General features: G+C 46.3%; 1 protein-coding gene across 1 annotated transcript in view; it reads left to right on the top strand.

Moving 5' to 3' along the window:
* LOC144094634 (uncharacterized) overlaps window positions 1–18314 on the top strand; it is a 73735-nt gene that overhangs the window by 12071 nt on the left and 43350 nt on the right. Inside the window, exons 3-5 of the mRNA XM_077628560.1 lie at window positions 1993–2111; window positions 7935–8118; window positions 14900–15009. Of these exons, the coding sequence (XP_077484686.1) occupies window positions 1993–2111; window positions 7935–8118; window positions 14900–15009 (413 nt within the window). The remainder of the gene's footprint in view (window positions 1–1992; window positions 2112–7934; window positions 8119–14899; window positions 15010–18314) is intronic.

The following is an 18314-nucleotide window of genomic DNA, read 5'->3' as shown; positions in this document are numbered from 1 at the left end:
CATTAGGTAAAGCTTCTAGTTTAAATGCTGCGTATTTTCGCTGCACGTAGCGCTGAATTTAACGTGCTCTTTTTTGTCTGTAAACAGCCTCCTTTTCTTTTAGTTGTATGGTCAAAGTGTCATTAAAGACTGAATTGAGAAACAAGAAATATGACACTGAACTATAGTTAGGATGTGGTTTCAGAAAGACAAGTCCTCTTGTCTAAACGTTACAAAGCACCGTGAGGCCTTCCTTTCCCTTGTTCGTTTTGTGTGTAATTCATACTGAAGGCAGTTCTAGCTTTGGGAACACCTGCATGTTGTCTTACTTTGGCATGCCTACCTGAATAAAGACAGGCAATGATGTCAAGCTGGGGTGTAGAACGTTTTCGTTGATTCCTGCTCTGTGTGAGAAAAACATCACGCATTTTGTACTACTTTTCGTTTTATTTTAATTTCTTAGTTTTACGACAGGTTGAATTGGTGTCGTGTAATTTTCGACGGCCTGTTATTTATCCAGGTATGGAAGATATAACAGTTCGTTTTATAAGAATCTATACCGCGCTTACCACTCAACCTTCTAATGAGGAAGTCACCGCATAGCGCAATCCATGATCTGCTAGCGTGATCCCTTCCGAGCGCTGCCAGTGCGCACACGCTGATTGGTCCCGCTTGCTGGCACCTTGCCGGCTCCGCGCAGTGGCGGCCCGCGCAAGTGAATCACGGTAGCAGATCGTGGATCGCGCTATGCTATAACACTGTATTGAGAGATCCCGGTGGTAGCGCGTGCATGGCGTTGCTCGAACAGCGAGAAGCCGGAAAAAATAAAACTGTAGTATATTTCTTGAATTAAATGTTACAATATCCTGGCCTGCAGTGCCGTAGTTTATTGACTGCATTTGACAATAATAAATACTTGGGTTACTTGCAAAGGACTATGCAGTGTGTTGTCAGGCATTCCAGCCATGCTCGGTAACAAAGTTACTGACGTCATCTGCTGCGAAGTAAAAAAACGCGTGGTAAGTATGCTCTGTATATTTTTTTTCTGCCAAAAATACATCCCAATGCAATACGGCACCTGAAGGCGAATACACAACTTACGACGAAGCCACCGAGCGGGTTTAGCTGGTTTTGGTGGTCCATGCTCTTGTCGCAGTGGGCATAACGCTGAGCATACGTTATGAGCTCAAATTTTGATCTTACATACGCCTCAGAGCTTAATAAGAAAAGTTTTTGTCATCCTCCGTGCTCTCCCCCTTTTCACTGTTTTTGAAAGTGGGCTTTGTATAGGCCTCCGCCATTAATTTGGCCTGTAAAAGATATCTCGGGCTGAAGGCGAAAGCAGGCATTCTGATTTGGAAATAGGTCATATAATGCGGAAAAATTTTGGCAGGCTAGCTGAAAAACTCATGACTTCATGAAGCGAAAAGCAGTGAGTATTGATCAGGATTTAAGAACTTGGGCCGTGTTGATAGCGCCGATCAATACACAGATCACCGGCGTGGTGTGGCAAATAAATACTATACGTGCCCTTAGGTTAACTTGTGACGATGTATTTTTTCTTACGTTTCATAGAGTGCCGGGTGGTCGGCATGGAGTCACGGAAATATTTACGCTTGAAGAATCGCGGAACTCCCATCTGCTTGTATTCGAATACGGAGGAGCAGCGGGTAACCTTAGGGCAGGTGCACGGGCCGGCGCCAGTGACTTCTCCCGTTTTAGTGCTCACGATAAACTGTTTGGCGTTTGCCTGTACCTGCAAATGCGTCCGCGTGGTTAGAACTTAGTCCTGTGACTTCGGGATCGGCAGCTGAACATTAAAGCCACCGAACACCTCGATGGGTGCTACTAAAGAGGGGATGTCACGTATATAAGACCTCTCCGGAAAGACCTGACGAGATTTCTGAAACTTTGTGCGTTTTGCAAGTTTAAACTTTTGCCATATCAGAGGGGCCAACCCCATGGTTTTAAATAACTGTGCTATTGCTTTGCTGTGGTTTATCCTGATATCAGGTGCATCAGCCGAAATACCATCTATTCTGGTCCACCGAACTTCAGACCCATTTCCCGGAGCCGACGATCCAGTTTCAACATTTCCGTCCGGTGTTGTTATGCTCCACGTGCCTTCAAAGGTGACAAGTGAACCTTTTATTTCCGCTAGCGGCGTTATATCCTTTTTGATATTCATTACCGGCTTCACGTAATGATTTAAAATCTGCTTACCACTAACAGTTGATTATTGGAGAAGCTTCCTCGCAGAAGTCAAAACACGCTGTTAACAGGGGAACCCTGGACAGCAACACTACAGAGATTTCCGAGTTTGTTTCCTGCTCGGGCGGCTGCCGCGTGTGCGCAAGGCCATGAAACGCCATGGAAGTAACACGTCCGCACACCAGATACGTCCGCAGTAATTTGTACTTTTCCTGCACCTGAATCGGAACCTGTCAGGCGCGGCACAGCCTCATAGACAGCGCCACCAAAGGCGGGATTACACGACGAGGCAAATCGCCAGTTGGGAACGGATGCACCACGTTGTGTGACGACGATGATTTGTGAAACCGGCGCGTGCTCATGGCTCGCAGCACCAATAAAGCGAGACGCTAGCTCCTCAAGGCACCTTTAAAAGGTACATACCGAGTTTAGGAAAAGCGCATGAATGATCGGTATTCCATTACTCGCCATCGCACCTCAAAAATTTTAAAGCTAGCTTCGTTAGCAGCGAAGATATCTGCGAATAAAAATGATGTTCCTCCTCACTCCCTTCAATTCATACGCGTCGACGTTCAGAAAAACAACAAATATAACAGGCCGGAACTGCAACCCTCCCCACTCTCCCCGTCCCATCTCATCCATGCTTCCTAAGCGTGCCCGATGACGTGAATGGGCTTGCCCAGACTGCCCACTGATGTCATCGGGGCAGGGGACGCGCGAGGACGTGTCTCCCTAATCGCTTGCGAGCTACTCAGAGCAGCGATTTTAAAAAAAAAATTATTTGTAACTTGTAGGGTTCACTCAGAGCTTCTAAATTTGACTCGAACATCCACAAAAAACCACTTCTAAAGATCTATTGCACTGAAAACATGACCGTCGAAATCATTTCAGGGTCCCTATAAGGCGAAGTTGTCCGGCCAGGGCGTAGTAGTGCTTAGGAGTCGAGGCTGTAAACATCAAGTGCCTGTACTAGCGAGGGGGAGCAGAGGGAGAGAGAACGTACGGCGTATGCTGGCTAGAGTCACTCGCACGCGCCAGTCAGCAGTTAGCCAACCGCGACATAGAGGGCGCCAGGCGGCGAGCCCTTATAGGGTGCCTCGAAGCGCGCCGCGTATCCGCCAATCCGCCTTGTATCCGCTTCCAGTTCTTCCAAGGTAGACAGAGCCCTTGGCGCGTACCGTGCCGGCCTTTCGCTCCCGCGGCACCATTATGATGTCGCCTTCGCCTGTCGCATACATCGTACGTACACTACGCGCTACGCGTGTGGTGCGCCCGCTGTTCGGCTATGTGCCAATGAAATAATTTGAACTAGAAAGAGGCATTACATGATTGTTCTGTCCGTGGCAGTAACCATCTCGCCAACCGCGATGCAGACGCTGCGACAACACGGCGATCGACAAGTTATGACGGGCTGTTGTGCAGTTCACTGCACTTGCTGCACTTGAAAGGGACAGTGTCTCCTGCGTTCTTCTCTTTGACGTGATTTAGAGCATTTGATTCATAGAATTGTGAAAGATTATGTTGCATTCATTGCTAGAACATACCGACTTGTCACTAGGCCCCGAGTTTCTCGGGAAGCACAGAAGGTGATTTGTCAAATAATAACTATTTCTGCCCAGTTAACATCATTTTTTTCAACATTCTCTGAGAGTTCTCTGGCTTAATACAGCATCAATTTTGCATAATTTCACGCATTAACGGCTAAATTTCCTTTCTAAACGGCCAGCCGAGACCAAATGGTCACATCTTCCTGATTGCTTCCATTTAGTGGCATGTTCAACAACAAAATCATGCAGACAGCTGCGTTCCCATCTGGATGATGTAGGGTGGGCGTGTAGTATAAGATACGTCGCGATGACGTCTTCCCAGTTGCTAAGTCGTGTTAGTCGGGGACAAATCTCATTAGTGGGTTAACTTTTTATTTTTAATTAGAAAGAAACAAGTCAGGAAAAATTATTAAATGTAACTGATTCGCAAAGAAACCTGACTAAATGATAACCATCAATTTGAACAGCAGCGTTCGCGCCTTCGGAATTGGCTAACAGCCACTTTGGTTTGACGCGGTTTAGAACTCAGCCGATCAATGAATATGGGAAATAAATTGTAAGAGTTTAACGTAGTTAAACCGGTTACACTTGCGAAAGGAGGGGACACTTAAGCTCTGCCTTAAGGGCTTTAGTGGGTTAATGCCCATGTATGCAGAATTGGTCGTTCTCTACTTAGCATTCATAGATCGCGGCGAATCTTCGTGCCACTATCAGCGCAGTGGCCTGGCAGTGGAGTGGCGCTATTGCACTGGCAGGCGGCTGTTTCTGCCACAGCCACCGAGACTGATTATGCGACCCATGTTGCTCTTCCCTAGCAACCTCTCGCGACAAATCTGTCATTTATTAACTACCATCTGCGAGGGCAGGTTGGGATGACGCCACAAGGTTACGTGACCTAGGCAGCGCGACGCCCTCCTCCCATTGGATATAGCTAGAGCGACGCTCCTCCGAACTTACCTGAGCTTCCTCCTATTGGCTGCAGCTCGCGCGACCTTTCTCTGAACTTACCCGAGCTTACTGGAATAAGCTCGAATTAGTTCGGAGCACAACACAAGACAAGATTCTTGCTTGCGGTTAAACAAGACAGTGCATGAGGCAAGATTCTTGATCGGGGTTGGTACGCCTGGAGTATTGCTTTAGCATTAAACTTCCACCCAACCAGTTGGGTACTGTTATTTCTTCTCAGTTGTTTGTAGTTACCTGTTATATCTCTTTTTGTGGAGACATGCATTCAGTCTTCGTACAAGAGCGCTGAGATCCCACGTGGACAAAATATTTCCAGACGTGGCGTATGTGTCGTTTATGCATACTGACTGAAAGACAAGCCATTCCCGAGGCAAACTCATTATCGAAACTATGATGCTGTCACCCGCAATTCCAAGACCCTTTCGTAGGAAAGTATTTATTGCTATTTTTTACTGTACCCACAACCACACCCCTGTGCTAAGAACACTGCTAGTGTAAATAGCAAAGAACACTCTGTATAAACCACGGAAATATCCCTAGACAGCCTCTCATCCTAATAGCAAGTGTGGGAACTGTTGGAGGTGGGGTTTCAACCCCACCGCAGGCCACCAGTATTGGGAATTGTGCTTCAACGCCACCGGTGCCACCAGAGTAGGAGACTGAGGGGACCTTGAATAGGCTGACCCGTTCAGCACCGCAGGTCCCGGCTCCGAAGGACGCTGTACAGTAGGTTTATTTACATTTTTACAAGCATGACTGTTGGCTTCCTTCATATGTTTGTCAAACGAGCCCCTCAATTCATATGCCTTCTCTGTTAATAGCTTAACGAGGGTCTTGGTTCTGGCAGTCTTCATGCCATAGGTAGCATAAGAGGGTTCTTGAAGTCTCCGCCCTCGCCGTTAGATGACGTTCCACGTCACGCTCGCGGTATTACAGGACGTGCTACGTCCGCCTCTATGGACGAGTGTGGCGCTGCTAAACATTCTCAAGGTTCGATTACACGCAAAACATAAATACCCACGCGAGCAGCAGATTGGACAGCCGTCGCCGTAGCTCAGTTGGTAGAGCACCGGACGCGATATTCGGAGGTCGTGGGTTCGGATGCCACCGGCGGCATGGTTGTTTTTTATGCTGCTTTATAAGTAACTTTTTAAAGTGACAGATTAATCGAAGTATTATTCTCGAATTGATTGGCACTACAAATTAAAAAAAAAAGAAACATTCCCCCATTCACCTTGGCTACTACGGTGACTGTTAGCTTCCTTCATAAGTCTTTTTCCCTGATCTGGAAATATGCATCACGGTGTCATGAAAGTGGCGATTTATGTCCGACGTTTCGGCTCGGCTCGTTTTCGTTCGTGCGTCCCTGTACAATATATATATATATATATATATATATATATATATATATATATATATATATATATATATATATATATATATATATATATATATAAACTGGTTCCCAAAGGTCAGTGAATCGTTGTTATGTTTCCAAGCGGGTCTTAGTCTACCTCTTAAGTACACAACCTCTGGCTCATAGTTCCTTCTCAACTGTTATAAATTGTTATTCTGTGTGATTCTGGAGGCGTACAGGCACGGACTGAGGACAAGATAAGCGGGGCTTGCTGTTGTTTTTCTTTTTACATCAGGCGGACGAAAGTGCAAGCATAAACAACCCATAACCACGAAAAAGGTGTCAGTCAGCTGTCACACAGGACACTATCGATCCTGATTGAGTTCCGACCCGGACTGAAGTTTGGAAACCGCTGAACACACTATTCTCTGACACGCTGCTACTAGATCCTGATCAACGAGTGTCCTGCTACTTGCCAAGTGGCGCTGCATATATCCGCAGTTTTGATTATTGTAGCAAACAAAACCAGTTTAGAATTAAGCCAAAGTAGGCAAGCGATCTTCGAGAGAAATACTGCGTGGTAATTTTTACATTGTCGTCAAGGAAGCAGCTTGGCCACTTATTCGTTTACATTTGTTCTCGGAGAAAATGGCAGGATCTGCCTCTTCTAGATCAAGGATGAAACTCTCAATCAGACATAGGGACCCGGGTTAGCGCCAAGCTTTATTAAGCATGATCACGGCTCAAACTGGCCGTGTAACAACGCCGGTTCTGCACTCAGTTTATGGGGTGACTCTGCGTCCAGCCGGCCGGGAAGGCGAGCTTCCGTGCCAGCTAAATGCAGGCGTTACTGGCACGGGACATGCTTCCTGCGACATGGTAGGCAGAGTCGCAGCCACAGCAGGTTCGAACGAAATAGGCAACTGCAGAGCACGCTAGAAAATAGTTCATTGTCCCAACGCAAGGCAAAGCACACTACGGAGGATGTTCCATCCGATTTAATAGATGTTTGGCAGGCTCACCAAGTTGTCGCTGTCGACCGGCGTTGGGTCCGTGGATCGGCGGGCAGAAAGGGGTCCCTCGGGGCAGGTATGAAAGAGAAAGCAGCAAGAGAACGTTTGCCGCCGCGAGCGCCTCTTTTAACCTCCCGGGAATTGCCTAACGAGGAGCAATGGGTTACTCACAGGCATAGGAATGCACTCTTCCCTAAGTGGCTGGTGAGATTCCGTGACGTTACGTAATTTTGGGGAGTACCTTCTCTCTCCATTCCCGGTGGCGAGCGCGCGAGGTCTCGTGACTCCGGCGCACTCACCGCTGGCGCGGGAGACGAGGGAGGTGCGCCGATATTTCACGACACGACACGATATGGATTGATCGACGATATGGATTAGTCGACACGATATGGATTGAAACTACCCGTGTGGGTATCAGAGGCACCTCTTGTATGTACGAGCGAACCACATTCGGTACTTACAGGGTGTCTGTTTTCTTCCAGCCCTGACTGCATACAGTGGACACGCCCCATCCATCCTATCTATGCTTTCCTTTTCGGCCGAGCGAATTCTTTCAAAATGCGGGCGGTCGGCTAAATTTTCATGACGTCACGAATTCATCCGTGAAGTGGTCCCCACCCGGCATATCCACCCAATCAGTCTGCATTCCGGCGGCACGCGATCCAGTGAAACGAGGGCGGCATGGCGAGAGCTGTAGCGGAGAAAGAGCAGCCATTCGAAAACCTGAAGCACAGGGCTCCAATGTGGCAATCATTCAGAGATTAGCGTGTTTTCTAGCATATAGACATAAGAACGGCACCGAAGTTTCATAAAAAGAATTTTCAAGTGACATGATACCGTGGAAATTATTGCCACAAGCAGGTGTCAATCGTCGCGGCCAGCAAGCCCGGTTCATCACCGAATCGCCTCCGCAAGTCCTCGTCGCAACGTTCCGTGCAGAGCCAAAAGAGCTGCAGCTCGCTGACCGACCATCTAGTCTGCCGCTACTGTTTCAGGGACGATCACCCAGAAGACATGGTGGCGCCGTGCCGATGCATAAAGCGAAGTAAGTACACGCTCTTCTGGTGGCTGTCAGCAGTATAGCCGTGAGAACGCTCGCCTATAGATTGATCAAGCGAGGCTCCGCGGAGTAAAGGAAGCGAAAAATTTACACCAGGTGCTGCTTTTCCCACTCAACGCTTGCTCTCTACTGCAGCCTCATACAAGCGGCATAAGCACATGCAATGTGACCCGAACATAGCAGGACAGTTATAATTTCGTTTTATTTATGTGAGCGCATAGGAGGGCCATGTTGCAAAAACTATCCGTTGTCCGTCTGAAACCTCTGTAGGTAACATGTGTATGTTGCTTAAGGCGAACAGAGGAGATGGAAGTCCTGATATGATAGATGACAAGTATTAGATAAGATGACTAAGCCGACAATGATGAAAGATACATCAATGAAAGATACACTTACCGATAATCGCTCAATAATGACTATTGACGTTATGACTAACCATAACTCGTTAAGTAATTGTGATTAAGAGTGGCTCATCAAAATTAAAGATGACCAAGAATGGCTCACCAAAGTGAAATGTCGAATGCTTTTCTATTTTCTCCGTATCCATCCAATTGATCGCCCCCTAAATTTTTGTTACGCAGCGCACCACTCCAGCGTTCTATATAGTAAAGCAGCTCACGAGTGCACAGCTTGGAGGTCTCCATCAAACTACGGTGCTTAGCGCTCTTAAGAATGCATGGGAATAAAAGTATTCAAATCAGCTTTTATTTCACAGTGCACCTATGATGTCGTCCCCTCGTGATGAATAACCAAGTTCCGCCTAGAACAGGTTGTGAAAGCATAAAACGTCATTTCGAAAGTGTATCTTTAAAACACCGCACCACGTGCGCGTGGGAATGATCCTCGGCGGTGGGTATGGCGTGGAAGCCACGGCCCATAGGAACACATATATAAGTAAAACATTTAGAACAGAGTATTCATGGAGGCGGTTGTTGGTTAACAGTTGGCGAGTCCTTTAAGGAAGAAGAGTGTTGGAAATTATGCCGCTTTCTTTCACACAATACTTTCTCTGAAAGTATGCTATTTAGAAGCTACCTTTTTAAAACGCCACGATAACTATGTGTCGTGAAGCCGGACATACTTTCAAAAAGCCGCTCTGTCCGCTGGGTGTTTCCCCGAATCGCGCAAGCTTCTCGTGTAGTCTGACAGCTCCTCCGCGCAAATTACATTCCCTCCCACAATACTGCAGTTCAAACGATAGCAAGGTTTACATTGAGGAGAGTCCTCAAACAGCACGGTAAACAAACCGCGCACTGTAGCAGACGACTCGCATCGTGATTACGTTATTATGCATACAGATGGCACTTGCGGAAGCCGGAGGTGGCCCGAGGGTATCATCTGCAACGTCGTGTAGTGTAATCAAACCTTAAGAATGTTCACCCGCGCCACCCTCGTCCATATAGGCGTATGTAGTACATCCTGTATTACCGCGAGTGCCACGCAGAAACGTGATCGAATGGTGAGGGCGGAAACTGTGCGAGAACCCTCTTATGCTACCTATGGACTCAAGACTGCTAGATTCGAGGCCCTCGTTAAACTATTCCGTAGACAAGGGAATGGAAAGAGGCGCTCGTTATGACATACATGACGGGAGCTAACAGTCAGCGAAACCAAGGAGCATCGACATTTTCTTTTTTTTAATCTGTGGTTTTCATCAATGAGAGATTAATAAAAGCAGAAGAAAAAAACAAGCACATGCCGCCGGTGGGATCCAAACACATGGCCTCCGAATTTCGCATCTGGTGCTCTACCAGCTGAGCAGCTCGACGGCGGTGCGATCTTCTGCTTTCGGGATATTTTTTTTTGTTCTATGTATTCCTACGAGCACAAAGCATACTTTTCACCTCCAAGTTTTACCACAGTCGTTTCAGCAGGCGACAGCAGTGCCACCGCATCTTTCTTACGTAAGAGATCGTTGTTGGTCTACAGACAGTTTTCCCGTTATAATACGAGCAGTATGAATATTCTTAGTGAATGACGTAATGTATATCTTTTCTTGAAGTCCTGCAGTCGAAGACATAAGTTGAGGGAGCTGAGGCTTGCAGTGAAGGACAGTTGTCTCTTCTATCCTTGCAATACAAGAGAAAAAATACAAAAAAGAATGAGAACTTTTCGGTTAAATCTTACGTTTGGGCCCATCCGCAGGGACAGGCTTCTACGCGTGTCTACAGCCTGAATACTTTGCACAGTTACTGCCCATCGGAAAAGGTTTGGAAATAATGGAGAGGTACAAACAACTCAATCTAGCTAGAACTCGACGTTTTGAATATGGCCCGCTTGACTAACAGCTTATAACAAGGAAGGCAGAAACAACTCAGGCAGCAGTGCATTTACTGGGAAGGGTGGCACAAGCACGGGCATGGGTTTGGAAAACTGGAATTGCCGTGTTATTCAGTATTCTTCTAGGTTTCGTTCACCAGCCTACTAACAAGCCTGGAATACTAAGAAGAAAAAGCGCAGCAATTGACCGTTATTTCACTGCTTTAAGTCGTCAGAGCGAGTATCTGAGCAGCACCAGTAGTTAACTGCTGCAACTGGGCATGAACTCCACCGCAGGAGTTTGTAAAGCTGTACGTCAAAGGTGTGCTGTAGAAACGTACTGCATACTCAGAGCACAGAGTTTCTCTTGTTGAATGTGCTGGTCTGCGATGTAGAAAGAAAAGGACTACCATAACTGTTTCATGAGCAAGTTCACAGCAACCGAGGAAAATTTGCCTCCATAAATTTGTTTTTCTCACCCCTTACGTTTGCACTCAATCTAAATTGCCATGGCTAAGCGAAGGCGCTGCGGTGGATGGACTCCGAGCAAGAAAAGCGTAGCAGAAGACGGCGGAGAGTGATGGGTTCAAGTGAGATCAATAAGGTTGGAGAAGGCATAAGAGGTGGCCGTGGTAGACGCAGTGCAGGGCTGTGTAGAGTGCATCGACCTGGACTTACGATGACGATGATATAACGCAAAAATTTTAAAAGAGTGAAAAGGATAAAAGGTTTCGGCACCCGAAAGTATTCGTCGCAGAGAGCAGGAAATGCGAGCAGTTTAAGGCTTTGATTGTTCTTGCGCTTGACGAATAGTTTGCTGCGCGCTTCATGCATGGGACGGTTTAAACCCTTTCGTTGGAGTGCCCACCGCAAGCGAACAAAATGTTCGAACCAACACATCGCATTGGTTTTGTCCATAGCATTACTATTTTGCCCAAAATGCGTGCCTCGCTAGGTTTAGGAAATGAATGTATAACTAAAAGACCGCGTAGAAGGAGAATATTTATCGCTCCTTCGCGGTGATTCAGGGAAGATGAGCCGAAAAAAAATATGTAAGTATACCACAGAACCCACAAATCGCGACGAATCATATCTGAAGGGCGTGATTCTAGCTTGAAAGCTCTTCACGGTGTTGCAGAACAGGAACTAAGCAAGCTCGTAGGGTTACGATTAGCTAGGTGGGAAACAGTAGTTACGTAGGGTTCACGACATACGTCTCTGCTAAATTTAGAGCTTAACTGCTTGTTTAAGTCAGCGAATAAATGGGCCCATATAGTGCGCGTGAGTAGGTAACAACTGTAAACAGGCGTCAAAATCCGGAAGGGAAACGAATGAGCAGTACCACAACGCTAAAAAAAAAACTGTCACAGCATAGCATGAACAAAAAAGTTCCTCAGCACTGCGCTGACACAAATAGCCAAATGTCAGCTTGTGGACGAAGCTCCTATTATGAAGCTTTAACAATCAAGCGCTCATTGCATAGCAACGCGACGCGCTACGGGTAGAGTAACGGGCGCATGAAGAAGAATATCCTTGCCGTCCAAGATTCTAAAGCTGATCAGGTCCGCGGCTGTCCCTGCTGATTTATCGATACAGTCGGATGTGACTCGCTGTGAAGCACCAGAGTTCGTGGCGCCGAACGCTCACGTCAGTTCATTTCAGATGCTGTGACCGCAATAGTGTCGCTAGTCGAACGAACCATAAAATAACTGCCGGTAAATGCTTCGGCTCACTTCACGCTCTCTGAACAATAGCTGAAGATGACAACTGTGAAAAAACAGCATAATTAATCCCCTCCAACGCACAAAATGCGCGCCAAAAGTACACTGCTGCACGCGGTATCAAACAGAACAGGGGAAAGTAAGCTATGGCTGCACCGTTCACGTTTCAGTGTTGCCGCCGGTGTATTATTAATTGAGCCCTGGTAGAGGCTTATATGGCAGCCGTAGCAGTCGTAGCAAAGAAGGCTGCAATATAATTTGAAAATATCCCAGTAAAGCCCCGGCTAGTCTTTTCAGAGTTGTCGCGTCCCACTTACGACCTCAAATGGGGCTGGGAGGTCAGGTTGCCTTTGAATGCCTTTTCGGCGCCAGAAGGCTGAATGGGAGGTCAGTGAACGGCCTTCCAGTGCATTAAATTCTGCGCGACAGCCGGCCGTGTCAGCCGAAAGACTGCGGGGGCGCACGGACTTCGCGAGTTTTCTCCGCTTGCGGAGTGGTTGGCTATTCCTGATGGTGGGAACGCATGATCGTCGTTCCTAAAAACTACCAGAAAACGGCAGAAATGACGACCCTTTTACGACGTGAAAAAATTGGTGGGGGTGGCGTATCCTTACTCCACATATGTCCGCTTCCAGCTCGACTGTGACTGAGAGTGCATTGTGAATTAGCTCATCACTGAAAATCGTGAAAACACTGAAGGAATAGAACGCCTCTGTTTTGATGCCAACCCTTAGAACAAAGCACAAAAGGCTTCTACCGTTCTAACCCTTTGGTGCGCGCCCACTTTTTGCAGTCGGTTACCAGGTAGAATTGTGTAGCCTGTCGTGGAAAGTCTGAGTAACCGCCGGTACGATCGTAGAAAAATGCGTTAGGAAGGTTTGTATAGTACAGCTGTACGATTGAGCAGCAACTTCAGAACAGAGCTGGCGTATGCAATCCTAGCCATCATTTTTGGGCACTGGAAAGTGAATGAATCCTGAATTTTTTTTTTCAGCCAAGCGGCTTTTATTCTTTGAGAGTGAGGCCAATTAAAATCACTAGCTTGTGAATTCGCTTTGTCGGCAATTGCAAAAAGTGCAGATTTGTCTGTTAGGTTGTTGTTTGACGCACTCTGTACATGATTGCCTCTTTTAGTCATAAAACTGCCTTTCGCGTTGTTTAGGCAGTTACATTTTACAGTGCACGAGCGAGAGTATTTAGCATACATTGTAAACTTACCTTGAAGTGCAGTTTCAGTCCATATTTACCTCGAAATGAAAGCGCACATTTGTCAGTCTAAACCTCTGCTTGGGAACTTAAAAATATGCGTATAGAGGAGCAACCAAATATTTGCGTCTTCCTGTGCGTCAAGGCTCTTTGTACTAAACGCCTCGCATTCCAGGGAAGGGGATCCGTGAGCCTCGGTATCCCCCGAGTACTGACACACCCACAGTTCGCACAAAAGATACCGGTTTATTGCGGACCAAACCAACGCTTCCCAACGGGCACAACATAGGATGTAGCGGAGGAGCACAGCATGCGGTCAAGGCTCTCAAGAGCGGAATGCTATGGCTACAGCAAAACTGGCGCTATAGCACCTGACCGTGGCAGAACAGGAACACACTGAGACGTGAATCGCGGCATAGGTAAGGGCTCGAAGCCGTATACATGAAACCAGGCTGCTCGCGTAGCAGCCCCTCGCGCCAAACAGCTATTCCTTCTTCGGAGATGACACTTCCATCTACTGAACTCATCCTGGTAAGGTGCCGCCCCTCCTTCTGTGTACGTACAGTCAGGCCGGAATGAAACACGAGCACGCATATGTCACATTTTTCTATTCTGAATGAAAATTGAACGACGCTTACGCTTCGGCTTTAGGAGTGGAACGCAACAGCGTGTTGCAGCGCTGCCAGGGAGTCCACCGAACGCCATCACCCGTTCGGCGCGACGCCTTTCCCGTTGGAAAAAACTCGGAACGCATTTTAATTTTTTTTGGTTGTGTCAAGTAATTAATTGATGAATTACACACTCTAAATTTTCGGAATTACTATCACCGAGCATTGGCTTTTTATTTCGACCATTTTGGCACCTTTGAACCCCATTTATCTATTTTTCATTTCTCTAATTAATCAATGGATAAATTAATTACAATGATTTCATTAGCTCGTCATTGCCTATCATACACCAATCAATCATCAATCACTGGAATCAAAAATTACCATGATATGATTTTTTTACGCAGTCCCCGATTATTTCCGACACGCGGTGCCGACGGCTTTTTGACGGAACGAGCTACGCTGCCGCGTAATATGTGCTTCTATAGCCCCATTACCCAGAAGCATGAATCGAGCTAGTTGTACACTGAAGCTGATTCTACAGACGTACATTTTTTTCCTTTGTTCACAGGCGTTTTTCGCGTTTCATTCCTGCATGACTGCCGAAAGCATAACAGACTCCCAGCAGCTCCCGCCGGAATCCGCACCCCTCCTCCCCGGCGCGCTACTTTCGCTCCCTTATTAAGTCATCGCCGCAGGGATCACATGCCCCATCTCGTGAGCACGTTTCGGTCATGCGCAGTTGCCTTGCATCCGCACGAAGCTAGATAACCGGAAGAGAGAGCGCGCCGTTTAAATGGCTAAAAAGCGGCCGGGGAGAGCCCCTCTGTATCAAGGTTAACAAGCAAAAATCAAATGCAAGAAAATGCTTTCAATCTTATTCACACTGTTTTATGTACTTTAAAACTTGGAAACCACTTTGCCGTTAATTGATTTGCGGCAGATTCTGATCAGCATGTCACCGTGTTGCAGGCACGGTGCGCTGGACGCACGTACGCTGCCTCGAGAAGTATATGAATCGCGTGCACAGCAACCGGTGCAACATGTGCAAGAAACGCATGGCTGCCATTGTCCGACAGAAGGTGAGATGTTCGAATTTTGGACGTGAACCTATGCGCGGGTGTTTCTTCGGATATCATCTAACGCATAAATGCGGCATGTGGTTCACAACCGCTGTGGTCTTCTTTCCAAAATAATTTATAATAATAATAATAATAATAATTGGTTTTTGGTGGAAAGGAAATGGCGCAGTATCTGTCTCATATATCGTTGGACACCTGAACTGCGCCGTAAGGGAAGGGATAAAGGAGGGAGTGAAAGAAGAGAGGAACAAATAGGTCCGTAGTGGAGGGCTCCGGAATAATTTCGACCACCTGGGGATCTTTAACGTGCACTGACATCGCACAGCACACGGGCGCCTTAGCGTTTTTCCTCCATAAAAACGCAGCCGCCGCGGTCGGATTCGAACCCGGGAACTCCGGATCAATAGTCGAGCGCCCTAACCACTGAGCCACCGCGGCGGGGCCCAAAATAATTTCCGCCGTACTGCGTTTTCGCATGAGAAACTGAATGTGACGCATAAACTTGGCATAAACTTGGCAGTATATGAAGAAAAATTATGCAATAGACCAATTCGAACTGTCTTGACACTACCTGCGGCCCTTAGCTCTCCAATCAGCTGTCCCATGAGGTTTCGGTTTTCGCCGTTTATTGACATGAATGCGCACCAAATAGCCAAATATGCTGCTCAAGTTAATTAGCTGAATACCTGTTCTGAAACATGGGGCACCTTATCCTCATCAAACAAAGCGCAAATTACAATGCACATCGCCTTTTACGGTGTTCACATAAACTGCTATAATCCTGCATCTAAAATAATATTGAGGGTCACAGTATACTCAGTGTGCTTCTCCACAGTATAAAGTTGAATGGCGCACGGGAACGAACACAGGAAGACACAGAGACAGAAAGGCGCTCTCTCTGTCTCTGTATCTTCCTGTGTTCGTTCCCTTGCGCCATTCAACTTTATGATGAACCAACTAGCCCAACAGCAAGTACTTCTTCAGAGTCACCTTTTCAAGAACTGTGTATCAACACGAGTCTTCAAAGACCGTTGCTTTGTCTAAATCAGCTTTCTGTTGCCAACGACTAAATGTCTCCCAAGTTTCCCGCGCTTCACAAATATATTACTTGTAATTTTGATTCAAGCTATTCTACCACATATGCATTGATATATGCGTTATAAGACTTTGTAGCCCGTTTATGAAGGTGCACAGACCCGTAGCCTCGAGCATTGCGAAAAAAACTGTTGCTCCTGCGGCTTCAAACTTTTTGTGTACGTTGATGTAACAACCGAGATTGAAAATTATGTAGTATTTATTAATGCTGAAAAGAACTTCACCCCAAATCTGAAGTGATTACAGCCATACCTTGTCCTTAATATTTTTATTTATTTTTCGTTCACGCCCCTAGGGTAAAACATTACAGAGGGGAGTGGAGGTTAGTACAGTAACGCTTAAAACACAAAAACTACACAGCATGTAGTTTAACATGAACCAAGACATGAAGAATCTGGTCCTAATGATACTTATCTATTTGAAAAGCATCCAAACAACACAGAATGAATAAAACAAAGAGTAAAGTGCTCTTGTACCAGAGATCAATGAATATTATTTGAAACCGATTATAGAAATAATAATAAAGATCTAATTGTTGCCAGTAAACAGCGAAGGTTGTCCCAGTTTAGAGATGTACATGGAATATATAATCAATGATTCAGCAAAGGCTTTAGTATTACATGGAATTGTACAAACTTTGTGCATATGATCGAGGCGGGAGGTCATATGAGTAATCCGTCTTCGAGTCTTTCATGATGCACCAGTTTTTTTTTTTACTGCTGTAGAACGTTTTCCGTCAAATACAATAGAACATCTCAGAGTGGCCACAAAAGTTAAGAAAAAGGTGCGAATTGCTATTCGCAATTGAACCGCTGATCACACTAGAATGCACGGGTGTAGCGATATGAGCATGTTGGCGAAGGACGGATTACAAAGAAACAGACACCATGAGCGCTGGCTATCAAATAGCGGTTTTTATTTCAAGAAGCGTAGAACACAATAGACAGGCTTGACACGCCATGAACACAAAAACGAAGACAAGGAAGAGCTGGCTGCAGAACGCGGCATGACCGGGTAAAAGGCACGTGTCCAACCCGGCCGCTGAGTGAGCAACTGCAAAGAAAAAGGCAAAGAACCAACCGAACCACAAAAATAAACAAAAATGTGTAAGCAAGAGCCGACTAAATTCATAACGAGTGTATAAATCAGGAGTTAGTGATTGTTTACACACACACTTTTTTTTTGCGGTTCTGTAGGTTCTTGGCATTTTCCCCTTTGTTCCTCTCTCAGAAGCCAGGCTAAGGACGTGCCTTTAACTAGGTTTTGTCACGTTGTGCACATTTTCCTTTCTTTTGCCTTTGTTTTCATGACATCTCAAGCCTATATATTTTGTCCCTGCGCTTTTTGAATTAAAGACCGCCATTTGATACTCAGCGCTCGTGGTATCTGCTTGTTGCTGTCTCGTCCTTCGCGCTGTTTTTTGTGTGAACGCTAGAATGACTGTGCTGAATAGAATTCTCCGACCCAGTACTTCAGCTTAGTGGAGCTCGCGAAGATTTCTGATTCTTGAACGCATTTTCTTTTTTCATCGCAATAGAACTTTTCTGTTAGGACAGAAAAAGCATTTTAAGAATTTGGAAAGCTTTGAAAACATCGTTACTCACCTGTCTGCTGCCTGTATGCCTTCTTTTCCTCTTATTTCCTGGACGTCTCCAGAGAAGACCTGTTATGAGCGATAGGCTCCCAGTAATGAGCTCCAGACGCATGTCGTTGTTCAAAGTCTGCAGTTGTAGCGCACATAGGCTCCGTTTAAAAAAACCAAATATTTTCAGAAAGAGGGGGAGGGGGAGGATCTACTGCCCGCAAATGGAAATGAGGACCAGAACAACGCCTGCTCGAACGCACTCCGTAAAAGCGAAGGTCCGCTGCAACTATTACAATCACTTCTGGACCACGGGAGAGGGGGAAAATCTGGCAGTTGTTTAAATTGAGGGAGACGCCTGGAGGGGCCACAAATAACCATCTCAGTTTATTCTATGTGACCTGAGAGCGCTCGTATTTGAATAGCACGGACAAAGGCTTTTATACCAAGTATAGGGTTGACAGGAAGGTGGGATTCTTGACAACACAAGACGCAATGAACAAGGGTTTAGGAGGTAGCCTGTCTGCTTGGCTTAGACTGCGACAAGAGGCTCCGTCCTCAACCCTTGTTCAGTTTTAATAGACAATGGTAGTAAATGAGGGGCTGGTTTGTGACATACATATGAAGG

The sequence above is a fragment of the Amblyomma americanum genome, chromosome 1 (genome assembly GCF_052857255.1).
Source record: "Amblyomma americanum isolate KBUSLIRL-KWMA chromosome 1, ASM5285725v1, whole genome shotgun sequence".
In the NCBI taxonomy this organism is placed as follows: domain Eukaryota; kingdom Metazoa; phylum Arthropoda; class Arachnida; order Ixodida; family Ixodidae; genus Amblyomma; species Amblyomma americanum.
This window is presented reverse-complemented; position numbering and strand designations above follow the sequence as displayed.